At 32.8% G+C, this 19,313-nt stretch overlaps 1 protein-coding gene across 1 annotated transcript; it reads right to left on the reverse strand.

The window, feature by feature from the left end:
* Positions 1-5,636: 5,636 nt before the first annotated feature.
* On the reverse strand, positions 5,637-6,035 carry LOC131843570 (uncharacterized). The gene has a single exon (XM_059192242.1). The coding sequence runs from the start codon at positions 6,033-6,035 to the stop codon at positions 5,637-5,639; it is 399 nt and encodes a 132-aa protein (XP_059048225.1).
* Between the last annotated feature and the right edge of the window lie 13,278 nt (positions 6,036-19,313).

Raw genomic sequence — 19,313 nt, forward strand, 5'->3', positions numbered from 1 at the left:
GATGAATGGCGATCCTCCACAGAGCGGTTTTCTAGAAACTTTTTGCCACGCACAACCACATTGTGGAATCACCTTCCAGCAATGGTATTTCCGAACCGATACGATATTGAAGTCTTCAAGAAAAGAGCTTATTCCTTTTTAAAAGGCCGACAACGTACTTGCAACTCCCTTGATATTGCGGGTGCTAATGGGCGGCGGTAATCACTTACCGTCAGGTGAGACGCATGCTCGTTTGTCCCTTGTGTTATAAAAAAAAAGATAATTTACACGTGACTAAAAATTACCAAGCAAAATAAATTTTACCTCAAATCCTAGTAAAACATATTAGTCTAGTAACATTGTTACAACTGTATACAAAACGTTGTGTGATTACTCACTGGCAGTAAAAATGAGTGGAATAATTAAAGTGTAGTTCAATGAACTATGGACACCAGATGGGAACAAGGAGACGGTTGCCTAAATTAGCGGGAACATGCCGAGGACGTTCCGTGTTACTAATCACCTAAACCCACTACGATAGTCTTGTGAATAATGGTTTAAGACTCAGAACATTGTATATTAGTTCACAACTCTTTCGAACTAATGGTTCCTTTAGATGGCTCCTAAAAAGGATTAGTAGAATGAACAATCTCTAGGGACTATTCTCTATTCTATAATAGAATACAATGAAAATTCTTTATTCACATAAACTTACATTGAAGCACTTTTGTCTAGTCATTACTTTTTATTAATTTACCGCTCATTCGGAAAGCTGTCTCATCATAAGAAGAACGAGGAAGAAACTTGCGTGTTGCTCTTTTAAATACAATAGTTGTAACTTTACATTTTTAATAAAAAAAATATAAATACAAACTACCAACTAGCATTAATTACTATCAAGATAATGAAGACATAACTAATTGCTTGAGTAACTAAATAAGAGTAAATCAGTCTTAGTGATTCCTTAAAACTCTCGCAATGACTCCCTGGAACCCATACCATTAATGGAGCGAATGGCCCTCTTTGTAAAGTAAATATTGTATTATTTTTTATAGTAGAAATTAAAGCAGACCAGTTCTTAAAAGCAGAGCTATGAGAATCCTCAATTTGTTATTAGCAGCTAACGAAGAAACATTTAACGGGAACAACATTATTCAGACCAAGGTAGACTTTGCAAAACTACTTGGGTACAATAGTCACCTGAGAATTTTGGCTGCCAAGTACCTTGCTTTGTTGTCGAAATACAGGCTGTATTTCGACTGATCGGGTGAGCAATTGAGTCGCGTTTCGGAGTGTGCTCTTTTGAATCAGTTCGTTCGTAAACTACTCAATAGTACACCACAGTTATACTATTTCTCACGGGTATACCTGCGCGGAATCATTTGTTTCTCGTGTAGGCAGCACCTTTTTATATATTGTTTATGTTTTTTATTACCTATAGTAAAATATTCATATATCAATTTAATTCTTCTGTTATCTTCTATATTTAACATAGTATTTCCAGTCATATTATCCCATTAAAAAGAAAAAAATATTTTCATTTCACGATAGCGCATAATATGCTGCGATTATTAGAGTATCTGTAGTTTCATTACTATAGTAAATTTTACTTACCTTTTTGTACTCATGATCAAAAGAGTTTTGATCATGAGTACAAATACAAGTATGAGTAAAGATGACGCCAGGAGGATGATAGGATGAGTATGAAGTCATGCTAGTTTAGCCTATTGTGATGGATTTTAGCAGGAATTAGCCACGATAGTTTCCAGGGCCCGCGTGGTGGTCAACTTGACATATCACATTGTAGCAATAGGGCAATTATTCCTCTTTTTTACCACAAATAAGATAATAAATACTACATATTACCAAGCCCTTGTAAACAAGGAGAGACTTTGTAAAAGATTACGTTTACTATTATTATTATGAATTACACGGTGTGTATACTATAAGTACATACTCCTTCACAGAAACGTTTAGTGAAAGGCGAAGGATGCGTTTGAGCATATACTACCAATACCAATTAGTTAAATAACTAGGAATTATAATTGTTTATTATACGGCATTCCACTACCGACCTTTGCGGAAAACATTAATAACATAAACTTTGAAATAGATCGCAAAATTTTGCTCAAGGACTCGGGAACCTGTCAATTAACTAAAATAGTATAATGAGTAGTGATTTCCCTTGCCAAATTTATGCTACATCTGTTTTGGCAAATTTTCCTAACGCTGTTTTAATAGATTCTAACGACGACCTTTTCATATGTAATTCTATTCTGTTTATTCAAATTTTAGAAGTAAGTAAGTAAATCTAATAATTTTCTTGTACATGTGGGTGTGCCTAAAGGGCCAATACTTGAATCATTATTATTCCTAATTTATATGTATAACCTATAAATTTATGAGCTGAGTTTCTTGTCAGTTCTTCTCATCTCGATATCATTCCGAACTGACGGTAGATTTGACATATCGTAAGAGTCTGTAATAGACCTACATGAATAAAGATATTTTGAATTTGAATTTAAATTATGTGTATCATAATTCTTATTCCTAATTTATGTATATAACCTACTTTATTGGGTATCAACAGGGATATGTCATATGTAAATGGGAGGAATGAGATCTAGTGACTAAGTTTATTCCTTAAATGTTTTAAACGAAGATACAAAGTAGGGTAAAAAAATATTGTTAATTAAGCCACGTGAAGTTAAAATTATATTGAAAAACAATGATATTTTCAAATTTTCTGTGTATATTTTATCAATATTTTACAGTTCAATGACAGAACAGTTTTGATGATTCTTTTAGAAATTGTTTGATTGAAACTCAAATTTAGATATATGTCACAGAAAGTTATTTTTTTAATCTATACTAATATATATATTATGTATTATAAAGCTGAAGAGTTTGTTTGTTTTAAAGCGCTAATTTCAGGAACTACTGATTCGAATTGAAAAATTATTTTTGTGTTGGATAGTCCATTTGTCGGGGAAGGGAATTTAAGCTATATAACATTAAGCTACAACCAATAAAAGCGGAGCTGCAATTAAACATATTGCAAAAGGTAGGGAAATGAAACGCAGACGAAGTTATGCGGGTTAGCTAGTGTAATATAATGATAGTAAAATAATTCTGCAAGAGTCCACTTGTACTGACTATTGTAATAATATAAGTTAGTGGTATATAGTCATTTGTATTCATTAATAATAAATTTATTCTATTGAAATTTCCCTACCCAATACATGCCATATACAATCATCATGTTTCTATATAACACCGGAAATTCTTATATATATAACATTCCCGTGTCACAATACTAGTTACCATACTCCTCCGAAACAGCTTGACCAATTTTTATGAAATTTTATTTGCATATTCAGTAGGTCTAAGAATCGGCTACTGTCTATTTTCATAATCCTAAATGATAAGGATTGTCCACCCCTAACATTTTATTTTTATTTTATACACATTTTTTTTAATAATGTGGTATTAAATAATACATACTACCCCACATTTTCACCATTCTATTACCGATTCCTATTTTTTAATAATGATTTTTTTAATAATTATAATAGCTAAAGCTTGTGTTATGGGTACTAGATAACTGATACAAATACATAGATATAAATACATACTTAATATACATAGAAAACACCCAGACCGACACAAACAATCATAATCATGAATACAAATGTTTGTGCCGTGCGAGGAATCGTGACCATTATTTTCATTTAATTTATAATATGCGGGGACAGCTAGTATAATATAATTTTAATCAAATCAAAATAAATGTGATTTATTTTATATTAGCGACCCGTCCAGGTATCGCAAGGAAGCATTACAAGTCTTTGAATTTCTCGGCTTCACCTATACCACAGATAACATAATATTAAATATCTATACCTACTATAACTTGCATGTATTATATATTTTATATATAACTCCTTAAATCACTTTCCCATTGCTGAAAAGTACATTAAAATCTGTTGCGTAATTTAAATATATAACCAAACAGACAACGGCGGTGACTTTGTTTTATACCTACCATGTAAAGATACATATATATGTTTCGCTTCAGTTACGTCCCAGAACTTTTACATTTACAAAGCGCGTGGGTTTATTTTTGCTTGTAAACAATCCCTTAGGTTAGGTATGTCCTGTTATGCATAATTTAATGTCCTCTGCTTGAGACAAGTTATGACGCAAAACTCCTATCTGTACCAGTTAAGGGGAAGATATCGAGAATTCTAATACAATTTTGCAAGTATTAATCCATACTTACGAGTATAAAGAAGGTCGTTTGTACCAACTAACTATTAACGCAGATTCAGATCTACCTAAAACTGGTAACGCTTAAATCTGAAATTTCACCTCTTCGATATTAGCCCTTATTTAAGTGTTGTGAACAAATAAAGGTATGGTAACACATTGGCAACAAATGCGTAGTATTTTAGATAGTAACATTGCATAAATTTATTACTACAATCAATTGTTGCGAGAAGCTGGTTCTGAAATAGGTATAACCTGTAATACAGATCTCCAGGTCCCTATCCGAAAGCACATGTTATATACTTTAAATAAATTACAATGTTTATACTAAATCAAATAAAATAAATTTACCCCTCTCGACTTTTCGGTAAGTTGCACTCATTTCGAGAGAGGAAAATAAGAGTACATTATTTGCCATTAAATTATTTTTGTTAAGACCCGGTTAACAATAAAAAAATGCATTACACCGGTTTTATTACAATAGATAGCGTAGGTAAGTAGTAATTGTAATAAATAAGATTTAATTGAATTAAATATTATTTTGAAAGAAAAAGAAAGAAAGAAAGAATGAAAGAAAATTGTTTATTTGTTACACTGAAAATAATTTTTAAATTTTAATTTACATTTTTATATTAATAATTTATATTAATTTTACAGTACCAAATAGGTCTCCGCTCAGTATATGTCGTGACGGGGTGCCACGACGCTGGTTTTCTGCGGATACCTTCATATAATAAATATAGTTGTAAAGTGTTATCCTAATAATAAGCGTATTATACATACATAAATCTAGGCGGATAACACAGAGTAAACATTTACGACCCTTCCTATCCTATCACGATGGTTCCCTCTGGAAACCATCGTGATAAATTATTGGTGAATTTGTCACGACTAACATCATCATCATCATCATCTGGTGTAAAACTTACGGACGGTTTACCAGTGGAGGCACCATCATCATCATCATCTGCTTCTTCCTTATCCCATTTATTTGGGGTCGGTGTAATATGTTTTTCGCTTCCATTCATCCCTATTCGCAGTCATCGCGTTATTTACTTCCTTTCTAACCATATCATCTTTCACACAGTCCATCCATCTCTTTTTCGGCCTTCCTCTACCCTTATAACCATCCACATTCATATGTAACACCTTTCTTAAAATATTATCCTCGTTCCTACGCATTACATGTCCATACCATGATAGACGATTACTCTTCAACCTCTCTAACACCGGTGCCACCGGTGTTCATTCTTTATCTTATCCATTCTTGTCACACCACACATCCACCTCAACATTCTCATTTCAGTTGCATGCAGTCGTCTTTCATCCATCGCCTTTACGGGCCAGCACTCTGGTCCATACAAGACAGCAGGTCGGATCATAGTTTTCTAAATTTTCCCCTTAAGCTTAAGAGAAACATGCGAGTCACACGTCGTTGCTGTAACCTGCCACCACTTCATCCATCCTGCGTTAATTCTATGCTTTATGGTCCTGTCTAATTCACCATTGCTTTGGAGGAGAGAACCTAGATACCGGAAATCGGAGCAGATCGGTAATGGAGCACCATTTAGTGATATGGCTGCAGAGCCGGAAAGACCGCCAAAATCACAAAACATGTATTCCATTTTGGAAACACTAATTTTTAAGCCCGCGCTTTCCAGCTTTTGCTGCCACATCACCAATCTACTCTGTATCCCAGCCTCCTCCTCACCAACGAGCACAATGTCATCTGCAAATAGCAAGCACCAGGGTGCCTCTTCTTGTATCTCCGACGTCAAGGCATCCATTATCAACAAAAAGAGGTACCCTGATGCAAGCCTACAGCCACACTGAACTCGCTGGTGTTTCCAGCGGGCAACCGCACATATGTACGAGGTTGACTGTACATAGCACGAATTAACTCCTGGTACTAATATACTTCACTGGCACTACCATATATAAATAAACATCAAACATAACTACACACTGAAACATAAAATAAACATTGTATTTTAATTGATGAATGAAAGAATGAATAATTTTAACTCCATCTTAACAAGATGTCTGAAACAGAAGGATTTTGTACAGATAATGGTAACAATGCGAGTAGGTATAACTATTACGCATTAAGTTCTGAAAAGATGACACATTTGTGTGAGATGACATTCATTGTTAATATTATGCAGTAGTTGCGTAAAAAGAAACACACGTTAAAATGGTTTATAAAAAATATTTGAAAAAATATATTTAATTATTATTATATAAAATAAATGATTATTCATATAATAAATATTAACATTAAAAATTAGTGTTTATGTACCAATTACGAACTGACGGTCGGTGAGGGGTTCTTTAAAAATACAAAGAAAGTTCAATTAACTTCTTTATTTAATTCTAATTACAATTAAGAATCTCGATTGATTCGACTTATAATTTTATCAAACTATTCGCGTTCGCGACTAAATCTAGAGGGTCCTTCCACTTGCCACCCCGTGTTGTTCTACCTCTTAGATGCCCTTCTTTTGAGCCATCCACTGTTGGAAAGTATTGGGACATACTTTCCGAGAACAATCGTTGTATCTACACCGATTGTGTAACTGCAAGTAGGTAATTGTATAGACCTAGCGGGTTTGTACCCGTAACATAGCTTTATTTTATTATTATTTACATAGTTATTAGGTACGAATGTACTTAAAAAAATATTAAATTTTCCAATCAGACGGGGTTTGAACCTATAAGTTCTGTAATAGCTTTTATATCATAACTGGATCATTATACATTTCATAAAAAATAATCTAAACATTGTGTCTACCTACCCATGTTCAAAATTAATCTATTTGATTCTTTATGATTCAGAATAAACATACATACTGAAAAACCTGAAACTATGATTCTTAAAAAATATTACAATGTAATATAATGTAATCTATTTAAGTTAATATGTCCTTGCATATATAAACAATAAAAAGAGCTTATTTTTTGTATTTAAAACGAAATAGTTACGAGGAAGAAAACCCTTTTCCTATTTGTGTTGCCAAGTAGACATACAAATTTTTTACATCTATTTTTTTAAATGCCATTTATTTATTTTTTTCAAAATAAAGTGATCAACAGCTTCGCAAAAAGTATCAAACGATCAACTTTTTGCTCTTCTCCGGCCATCGGAGAGTTTTTCTTTTGTTTCTAATTAATTTTCTCAAGCGTGACAACCTTGTTGTTGTCTTCCTAATAGCTTGCCAATAAAGATGCTAGCGACAAATTGATAGATAAGTAGTTTTATAAGTTACTTAATAATCTATATCTAGGTAATGGTAGGTAAATAAAATACGTCTTCTCAGCAAGACAGCAGGCAACGACATAGACAATTAGATATACAGTACAACGTAATATTGACGTACCTACTATATTGACAATTAAAATATCGACCCATAATATATCACATGTTACGATTTTTCTAGATATTGTTTCATTAATAACAAAACGTGAATTGTCACTAACTATTGAAATAAAAATTATAGAGGGCGCCCTTCAGTTATGCCTCTATGTCATGTTAGACTACGACTCTCCCACATTACGTCATCGATAGGTGGTGGGAAAATGGTGGCTGGCGGGGAAATAATACATTTGAAGAGGCACTTGGGTAATCTTCGGGTGGTGAACAACAACTACCACCATTGTTAGTAAATTCATTATAGACGTCATGTCTGTATTGAATTCGCTTGATATCCTAGTCCTCCAGAACGGCAACCTATGAAGGAAGTCATTGGCGTCACCATATGCGATGCTGCACATATTATGCAGATGACAGTTACCATTTACCATCATGTCGTCGGCTTCGTTTGCCATTCGAATTACATAAATAAAATAGAACTTCTATATCGAAATTAGACTAAGAGATATGGGCCAGGCTTAGGTGGTATTGGGAATACATTATTTACTTTTGATGCATATCTCTGAAATGACTGGACCGATTTTGACGGGACTTTTTTGGCAGGTAACTGATGGAATAAGGAGTAACTTAGGCTTGTTTTATTTTAGAAAAATTATGTTATATTTTACTCGCACAAAGCCGCGGCTCCAGATAGTAATGTATGATAGTTAATGCGTTGTAGGTAGATAGTTGTAACAGATCTCTTTATATCTTCACGCCAAGTTATATAGGGAACATGCATGTGTATTAAATACGAGTAAATTTCTTTTTAATAACATTTATTATGTTAGTATTATGCCCATATCATATTTCTTTATTATAATTTCCATTTCGGTAATGATTTAAAAAAAATAAATGCTCCTATCGAAAATTATTATCAGAATTTCTAATTAAGCAATAAATAATTTAAAAAAATTGTATATAATTGAGGGTAGTTCAAATGTTTAAAAAGCTACGCTATTGGATATGTAATATTTAATTATGATAACTTTAAATTTAAACATTGTTCTCCGTACTACTCCGTACAATGTTATAAATTAAAAGTTATCATAGTAGTCCGAGTCCATAGTTCTCTAAGACCATGCATAGAAAGCCAGAAAAACAAATACAAACATAAACTTATCAGGTCAAATAATTATACCGCGCGAACCGAACCCGCAACTACCGGACAGTAGGGTATTGTTGAAACCGCTATACAACTGGAGACATTCAATTATTCTGATCTAGATCGTGCATATTATTAGTTCTTTGGTTGAAACCGATTCGTAGTGAATTAAGGTGGGAGCAGCAGGTAACACGTTTATAAACTGCGTTCTTGGCTCCAAATGCACTTCCTGACCGCGTTTTAGTACGCAATTCTATACCAGTGTACAAAGATCAACGGTTTGTTTGTTTGGACGCGCTAATCTCTGAAACAACCAGTAGGTAAAAACAAAATTACTTTTATACATTTCATAAGATCAACGCGAATGCGCAAATTCGTCTCCTTTTGTTAGATAAAAGCCTAGCTTATATCTGTCCTCATGAGAAATCAATTTTTACGTATAATTTTACTATAAATTGAGCTTACGGCTCACCTGATGGAGAGTGAAGTGATAACCGCGGTCCATGAGCGCCTGCAACATCAGGAGAATTGCAAGTGCCTTGCCGGCCCTTTAACAAGGAATAAGCTGCATACTTGAAGGATTCAATATCATATCGGTTCGGAAATACCATTGCTGGAAGGTGATACCACAATGTGGCAGAATGAATCTCTTTTCAAGTCGGTTAGATATATAAACACACAAGTCGGCTGGAGCGAAGGGATTTGACCCTAATGCATTTAGAGTGCAGGCAGCGTTATTATTAGATGTATAAACACGAGTATTGAAATCTGAATGTTCCCTGTGTCCCGTTTATTTGAATTCCTACGCCATTTTACGGACTCGGTGGTCTAGCGGTTTAGCGCACCGCTTCACTTCCGAAGATCGCAGGTTCGATTTTCTTAAAAAAAATATTTTCATATGTAAGTACTTATAAAACTTACAAAAAAGAGCTTGAGGCAAAAAGGCAGTATAGGTAAAAATGGTATTAATTCTCATTGTAGTATTTATTATATTACAAAAACTCACTCATTTGTACACACTCTGAAAAATATGTCTGGATTTATTTTTTATAATAAATTTTTATTTTTATACTCTTCGGGACCGCGATTACACTTTGTATTTGGAATAACAATAGGTTAACTTAACATTTTTGTTCTCAAACTGAATTAAATGAAATACTCACTAAAAGCTATTGAAAACTTGCTACAACACATCTGTGAAATAAGAATTAAAATAAAAGTAGAAACCTTTTTAAGATTAATGTACACAAACGCACACACAAACATTGAAATGACTATATTATGAACTCGGTGACTTACTCGTAAGTTACTAGTCGTAAGTTACTTATGTATGGATGTTTTTTACTCTTTCACGTAAAAACTACTGAACGAATTTTGATGAAACTACAGCAATATAGCTTATACATCAGAATAATAAATAGACTATAAATATCAGGCGGATGAAACCACGGGCAAAGCTAGTAATAAATTTACAGTAAAACTTCTTAAAAAATCATTAATAGATAAGGGAAGTATGCAATTATTATATAAACTTGCAATACATCAGTGAGTACCGTATTTATTTCAGACAAAAAGTTTACATTATCACGCCCAAACTCACAGTAACTATAAATAATTCTCACAACGATATTTCGTCCCAAGCTAACCATAGATATCTAGATAACTGATTTAAATACTTACATGTTTATTGTTTTTGTAAATACTTACATAATATATACAGTAAAACACCCAGACCGTACAAATAATCATACTCATGAATACAAATGTTTATAGCGTGCCAGGAATTGAACCTGCGACCATCGGTCCTAGACCCCTGGAGCCGTCAAAAAGTGGTAAAGAAAAAAATTCCAAAGACTATTTTTTACCTCTGTAACTTAGATTCAAGGTATACATTTTTTTAATATTCTAAGTACAGACACGGTTCGTTTAAAATGTTATAATATGTATTATAAAGTCCATTTTGCTTTCAATTACCGAGAATTGAATTTTAGGTTTTATGAGTGAATGTTTCTAATAGCCCTAGAGCCCTTTTAAATTGGTGTAGTTAAAGATAATTGAAAGTTCATCGTCCTTTCTAGCATCGTCTCCCTTTTTTTAAAGATACAGCTCGTATAAAGTATATACCTTTTCTATATACATTGGTCCTATATTCCAGGTTGTATGCAAGAAATTGCTTATAGCGATAAGAACGCCTTTTATTACTAATTTTCTACTTACTGTTTATTCTATTTTTGTATATTAAAGACTAGTATGATGATGATCCATTTTACAAATTGCTAACTTAAATAAATGACATGGTGCAGCGACAGCCGTGTTTATTTCTTATTTTTTAAGAGCTTATAATGCTGCTATACCAGTCCCATAGCACCATGAGCTCCGGTTGGTTATTAATTTAAGGTTTGTTAGGTTTAATTCTAGGTTGGTCGAATTAAGATCTTTAAAATTGGATGATGTCTAGTTTTTAGTGACCCCGCAACTTACGTATGTATTCATAAACAACGTATAAATTTGTTCTATTGATCCATTCGTGATTATCATTTGAAAATTTCCATTGAAATCAATCATCAGATGGCTATTGATGATAATAAAATAACAATAATAAAGAAAGCATCAATTTTATTAATATAATGAAATAATAGGTTGAATAGTTAAGGTTAGGTTATATTTAATATTCACAAATTTAATTATATATATATAGTATTCTATATATGCGACGGTTACCACTTACCATCTGGTGGGCCATCTTGCCATACTAATTACATAAAAACAAATACGAAATTTTAAACGGGTGTTTCATAGTAAAGTTAAACTCTATTATATTTTATATCTAAATATATTTAACTCAAAAGTGAACGACATAGTGATCTATCAACGCACAGCCCAAACCACTGGACGGATCGAGCTGAAATTTGGCATGCAGGTAGATGTTATGACGTAGGCATCCGCTTAGAAAGGATTTTGATTAATTCTACCCCCAAAGTGATAAAATAGGGGATGAAAGTTTGTATGAAACTTTGTCAATTTTAAACCGATCGGGCTGAGACTTTGCATGCATAAAGCTACTATGACGTAGGCATCCCCTAAGAAAGGATTTTGATAAATTCTTTCCCTAAGGGGATAAATTAACGCGAGCGAAGCCGCGGTCAAAAGCTAGTATTATATATAATGCGCTCCTACAGTCTTAAAATATACATTCTGGGAGAGGCTTGGTTATACAAGAAGGATGTCGTTATTGTGGGTACTTATTATCGAAATAGAGCAAGCAGCAATACACATTGAATAATTTACTTATCACGTGTAATAAATACAAAATTACAATTCAACCTCGAATTTGACACGAGACCATCGTCGATCAGAAGGTATTGTATGAGACAGCCGAGTACAGAGATTACAGACTGTTGTAAATTTGTCGCGGTCATTATTTATATATATAACTAGCTGACTCCGCAAATATTTCGTTATGTAAATTAAATTGGCTACTAAATAATTAGGGTCGATGCCAGAATAGCGACAATTAGGGTTGTATGTATTTTTCAATGCTAAATCATAATAAAATATTATGTCGAAAAAAAAATTTTTAGTAATGGACAATGCTTATCATTATGTATATGTATAAAAAAATTCCAAAAAGTCTGTCAAGCGGTCTTTCGTGTTATATACGTCCGTGGTTTTTCACGAAATCAATGTCACAGATATCTGGTAAGTTAGAAGAAATGTGTAACATACATAAGAAATTGAACCCAGGAAGTCTTATTTTACATGGAAGAGTTCGTTGGGTGCTTGGTTGGTACTAACATACGATATTTTTCTTGGGTATACCACCTCGGATTCTCACGGGTTTATAGTGTATCTGTTAACTTTCGTATATACATTTGTATTTACATTATATTGTATATTTAAACATTTCTGAAACTATAGTAAAACCGTATTAAAATCTGTTATGGGACGTAGAAGTAATAAAAATCCAGAATCATTTACAGAGCGAAATCTACATAACTTCAAACTAAACACATCTCTTGTTATGGGTATTATGCAACTGATAAAAGTATTGAAATTGATTTTTTTTGTAAATACGTATATAATATATATACTGCGGCCATTGGAAGAAAGGCCGTAAACAAACTTCTTGACGCTGAAGTCTTACTTATCTAACAGAAAAGCAAATTTACGTTATAATATTTAGAAATGAAATAAAGGGATATAGTTGATTACAGCTTTTACAATGTTATTCTAATTAAAGTGTTATAATTAGAACAAGGGAACTGATGTATTATATTATACTGATTATACTGATGTATTGTGTATTTATCAAAATATTCTATGTACAATATTTGACGCATTAAATTATACTATTAATAAGTAATTCGGTGTGTATAGAGGGGACGCATAGCCATAGTATTGTAGTGTTGATTGTGACTATGTGGTAGATATAATAGGTATGTGTTTGCACCTTCGTGAATGGTAAACCTATGTGGCGAGAATTGATGAGGATGATAGGTAATATAAATATAATCATCAATTATTATTATTATCAAAAATATATATAAATATAATCAACAATTATTTGGGGTCGGCGGTAATTTTGTTTATTTATGTTTTTCTCTTCCAGTCATCCCTGTTCGCAGTAATCTCGTTATTTACTCCCTTTCTTACCATATCATCTTTCATACAGTCCATCCATCTCTTTTTCGGCCTTCCTCAGTCCTTATACCCATCCACATTCACATGTAACATTTTCCTTAAAAATATGTACATATTGTACTGCATTGTGAAGGAAAGGGATGGCCTACTGTTACTACTTCCTTGACAGCTTGTTTATCAGTCTAGGTCGTTAATAATGATTTCTATAATATATAGGGGTTTACTAGAAAATTCCAGATCGCTTTTCTTCCTGCAGGTACTGAGATAAAGAGGGCAGTCACACGTGTGATTAGTAAAATATATGTCAATGCTGTATGCTTGCTTTGTGTCGGCGATCGACACTTACAAAAACGCATCCCATGGCCTGTTTTTAGACGAAATAGTGTCAAGTGGAAATATTAACATTAGAATATTGGAGTAATGGAACAGTATATAAATAGACATATTTATATTGTGGAGTGTCGACATACCTACGTAGGGTTGCGGGTGATAACTGGACGAGATGGGCTGAAGATTAGGCCCAAGTGCGTGCCTTGAGAGGCCTATGTCTAGCAGTGGACTTCATTGGGCTGATTCTGATGATGATGATGATATTTTTTTATCTCGAAAGGTAACGTTGATTCTTAGTATCGAAAATTGTGTTACTAAAAATCCTACTACTCCAACTTTTGACAAGTAGAAATTTTAAGTAACACGGCCTTAGAATAAAGAATTTATTGTCATTTTGTTATACTATAATATTACTAATTAGTACTTGACATGTGAGTGTTTATTATCGAATTATCAATTATATTGTCATATTAATTGAGAAACACTACAAATATATGATTATATTCATGAATAATAAAAACTTCTGCAATCAACAGCAGCATAGGTATGAATAAGAAGGCAGTGTTTGGGCTACGTATTAAGATACCCTAGTTATAAATATTGGTAACAGCAATGCATCTGGCGATCCAAATTTTAAAAAAGTTCCAAACTTCCATAACTTATGGAAAACAGACAGAACTTATGGGAATTTTGCGTTTCAACTTTGTATATGAAATAAATCAATATTATCCTTGTATAATATTAGTTTAGATAAAGTTTATTTGTTGTTCAGATTAAAGCTTTAGCTAAACTGAAAATGTAAACTTTTTATAGAACATTTCTTGTTAATTGATTAGTATTTTTATTTATTTATATATTAAGGATCAGTTACAGCTTTGATAATATTGTATAAAACATTTTAAGCTATAATTTCTGAATGAGAATTTTCTTTGTAATAGCTACGGACGTGAAGTAATTATTTAAGTGGTCGATAATGAAGTGTTTACTTGAAAAACTTAGTACAAAGTATCGACAATGTCAAGATTAAATTAGATACTCAAAGTTTAAGTGGATCTCAAGTAAACAGTTCTAAGTGCAGTTTCGCCTTGTGTAAAACCTTGTCTGGATGGAATAGTGATGTCATTATTCATTGCAATATCGATAATTTGACACTAATGGGCATAAACTCGATTTTCTTGGAAAGTAACTTTTCTATACGTTCGTTTAATAATAAAAACAAATCATTACATATTAGATAACTAAATAATACTTGTTTCTACAATGTTGAATAGTTATTATTTTCTTTAAAGAACCACATTGAAATATTGTATTATATTTGTATCATAGTACCTTTTATTTTAGTTTGGACAACCTAACCTAACCTAGGTTCCAAATTACGTCTTAATGATTCAAATTCTTTGTTTTCTTTATATTTTTAAACTAATCGGTTCCCCGGTAATAATAAAAACGTATTAATTTTATTTTTTATTTTTTCTGCCAATGTCAAGATTTGGAAATGCTCCGTAAAATCTGGTGTATTGTTCTTCAGTAGTACAGATAATACAATTCGGTGAATGTTGGGTTCGCTGTAAGGAGAGACAATAAGAAAAGTTAATGTTAATGCAGTTCCCATTACGTTAAATTCTCTTATTCTGTTTATGGGGTCAAACATAATCTATCTATCTATATAAATAAAATAAAGTAGAGATAGTTATACTATTTATTACATGTTTTTCATATTCATCATATGGACAGGTAAGAGATTCTAGACTATACAGTCAGTTCTTCAGTAACATGCATTTCCATATAATTCAGCTGAATTCATCTTCGTATGATACACCGGATAACATGGAATTTGTTTTTTCACAATTAAATTAAATTATTGGAAAAAATTAATAATTCACTATTAAAATCTCTTCACAAATTCATGGACAAAATAATATGAATTATATTTTTTTATTCTGTAATTGACGCGATAAAGAGAGAGTATAACATCAAAATCTTATATCAAAATGTTAACTTAAAAACCTTGAGAACAACTGTCATTATTAAATCGTTTAATCTTGATCTGTTCAAATTGATCCGGATCAGACAGTAATCCTGTTAATATATAAGTAGAGTATGTGGGACATACATTCAGGCGGTAGGACTTTCGCCGAGTCAGCAAGGAATAGAGATGGAATGAAAGTAGAATAATTTGGATTACTAATTAAAACAGATACCAACATTTGGTTAATGTATAGACAGAACAGACTATACATTAACCAAAGAGAAATGGACCAAAGTCAAAAGAAATGAAATGGTAATAGAACGCTGGATACTTTGAGGCAATCATACTAATATTATAAACGCAAAAGTTTGTGAGTGTGGATGGATGGATGTTTGTTACACTTTCAAGCAAAAACTACTGCTCGGATTTTGAAGAAACTGTACAGTAATCTAGCTTATACAGCAGAATAACACATAGCCTACAAATTTCATGCAGATGAAACCCCAGGGCACAGCTGTATATCATAAAAAGGAAGCTTTAGTTTGGAAATAAAGATATTTTCCGCAATATGTCAGCTAGGCCTCTTTGACAGGATTGTTAGCTGGCTGGGTATACGATTATAACTATGACAGATAAGAAAATTTGACTAAGGACCTCAACTTAAAGGCTCGAACACCGATAAGGCATGTAGAACCTTGTATGATGACATACTCCTAAATGCATTACAATAGCCCGCCAGATGATCGTATAGTAGAATGCAAGTGGCGCTCTGCCCTAAACACCACTTTCCCGAGTAGAAACAAACACCCACAAGGAAAAATTGTATTTTGGACTCTATTTTCCGCATTTAGCCTTTGGTTTGGGCAGTTGTGCGAGTAAAGCCGAGACTTTTAAAGTAGCTAGAAGATCCTTCCAGAAGCGCAGAAGCCTCCTAGCGTCATCATTGGAGCACATATCATACACGGATCATACACGGAGCGATCTTACCGTGTCGAGGATTTGTGTCTGTTGTATGACCAGACTAATATAATTTTGAAAAATATATTTTATAAATCTTAGACAAGATTTCGCCTTTGATTTAAATCGACATTTTTAACACCTACACTCATACTCATACTTACATACACACTGCACATACTTGGTTTCGGCCAGTAAGGCCAGTGTGGTATACGCCATAAAGCGTAAAAAAACAGCAAAAGCTGAGTTAATGAGATAACAACGATAATAATAATTCACACAGCGGCATCTAGACCTAGACCCAAGTTAAGCTTGCTAAAGCTTGTATTATGGATACTAGATAACTGATACAAATACATTGATATTTTTTTTCGTAAATACATATTATACAAAGAAAATACCCAGACCTATACAAACAATTATACTCATGAATATAAATGTTTTTGTCGTGCGAGGAATCGTACCCGCGACCATCGGAATTAAGGCGTTGTGCTAAACCACTAGACCACCGAAGCCATCAATAAAGGAGTTGTAAATCACATATATATTTACATGTATTTATCTATACGTGTATATGTTTTAATATGTAATTAATCGACGTGTTCCATCACTAAATTGATAAAAGCGCTATTACTGGAGAGCACAGCGGCCCCGAAACGATCGAGTGTTCAGACGTTTCAGGCAAATAGTACCTATTCCGAGTCGAACATTATAATTTATATTGTATGAGAGTTTACAATATAACTGAAATATATTAAATATATAATTAAAACCTTGGACAGGACTCGAACACGTATCCCTAAGCTTTTTTAATACCGACGTCTATAATATAATTTAAAATTTGTTTAAGAAATTCAAATACAATCTACATAAAGTTATGAATTGGAGACCAACACTATAGTAAATTATGGATTACTCAAATAAACAAATTATTTGAAATTTTTAAAAAGGTCTTTATTTATAAAGAGCAATGATTTTTTTTTCAAGTCAGTAGAAAGGTGGTAGTCGGTCCGGAATGGATACTCATGTGTAAGTATATCCGTAAATTAAAAAGATCTTTCGCACATTATTCGATATATTTCGAAATATTACGTTTTAATAGTAAACATAACTTTATTGTAAGGAAACAAAACCAATCCAATTAAAATACTTTAAGGGCTAATTAGTGCGTTTTGTAACGTTGATGAAAAAACTCTAGGTTCGATAGTCTATCGACATTTGGTAATATAAAGAAAACGTGTATACTAAATGAATTTAAGAAAATCATGGCAGAATAAATATTTGCTTTTATGTTTATTGGAGGTTTAAAATTATCAAGATAATTATTAATGTTGTCATCACAAAGACATCAACAATTACGCCTCAGACTATCCCGTCCAGGATAATAGTCGTGAAGGCATATTATTAGTTATATGTATGTTTTATTACAATAAAGTACTGTATCGTTATTATTAGGCGATGACTAAATTGCATTAATAAGACATGCGTCAAAGTCAATGACAGCAGTCTTTTAAAAAATAGCATGGTTTAATTGGGGCCGCTATATGATTATTAAATGATCTACTAACAATGTAACAAGCTTTTTAATGGATGATAATGAAATGGCGCTCTTGGCTGCTCTAGCATATGCTAGCAGTGCACAGGCGGAAGACGATAGGATGAGCATGAAGTCAGGTCAGTTAGCCCATCGTGATGATTTCACCAGGAATTAACCACGATGGTTTCCAAGATGAAACGCGTTATTGTCAACCTGAAGACAGTCAACATTCTCCAATCTCCTATTTAGCGAGCTATATTGTAATATAATAATAATATATTAGGACACAGCGCCATCTAGTTCCAAGTTAAATAGAGCTTGTTATGGGTACTAGACATCTGATACAAATAAATAGATAGATTTTTTAAAATACCTACATAATATACATAGATATATTTAATTTGCTTTCCATATACAAATGATCTTTCATTCCATTCAAAATTAATCTGAAGCCAACAGATGTATTCTTATTTTTGTTTAGTAGAGACTAATTCAATACGGCACAGATAGTTGACGTAGATAAACTTCTCAAAATGAATAGTTTAACTGTGGTCGCAGGTGTAACAGTATTTATTTTCCATCGTAATTCGCGTCGCAAGTCGCAATACCTCTGAGTGCAATGTACCACCGTCCTTGTGACGTCATCAATAGGGACAACGCTATTTTTCCATCGGCCGCTTGGAATATTTTCCCCCTACCCAGGTCCTTGGAAATTTTACAGGAATAAACTACTTCAAGATTGTATTTATGATTTATGTGTTTTAGATAAGTCTTAAGTAATCATCGATAGAGTTTGTACGAATTTTTCATAGGTATCTCTGTCGCTCGCTCTGTTACGTTTGAAGGGTGAGATAAGGCAGTGAAATTACAGGGTATGAAGGTATGGAATCTTAGTCCATCAGAATGGCAAGTCTTGCGATGACTTAATATCCGTGACAGAGGCGACAGTTTCCGCTTACCACTATGTAGGTCAGTCCGTTTGTTGTCACATAAAAAAATATTTAAATATATAACAATACGTATATCTTTTTTACATAGATATACTATTAGGATAATTTAATGTGAATTTGTAAAAACTGCACTCCTAACGTTGTATCTGGCTAATTGGAAATGAGCT

Source organism: Achroia grisella, unplaced genomic scaffold (genome assembly GCF_030625045.1).
Source record: "Achroia grisella isolate CSIRO2021 unplaced genomic scaffold, CSIRO_AGI_Agris_v1 utg319, whole genome shotgun sequence".
Taxonomy (NCBI): domain Eukaryota; kingdom Metazoa; phylum Arthropoda; class Insecta; order Lepidoptera; family Pyralidae; genus Achroia; species Achroia grisella.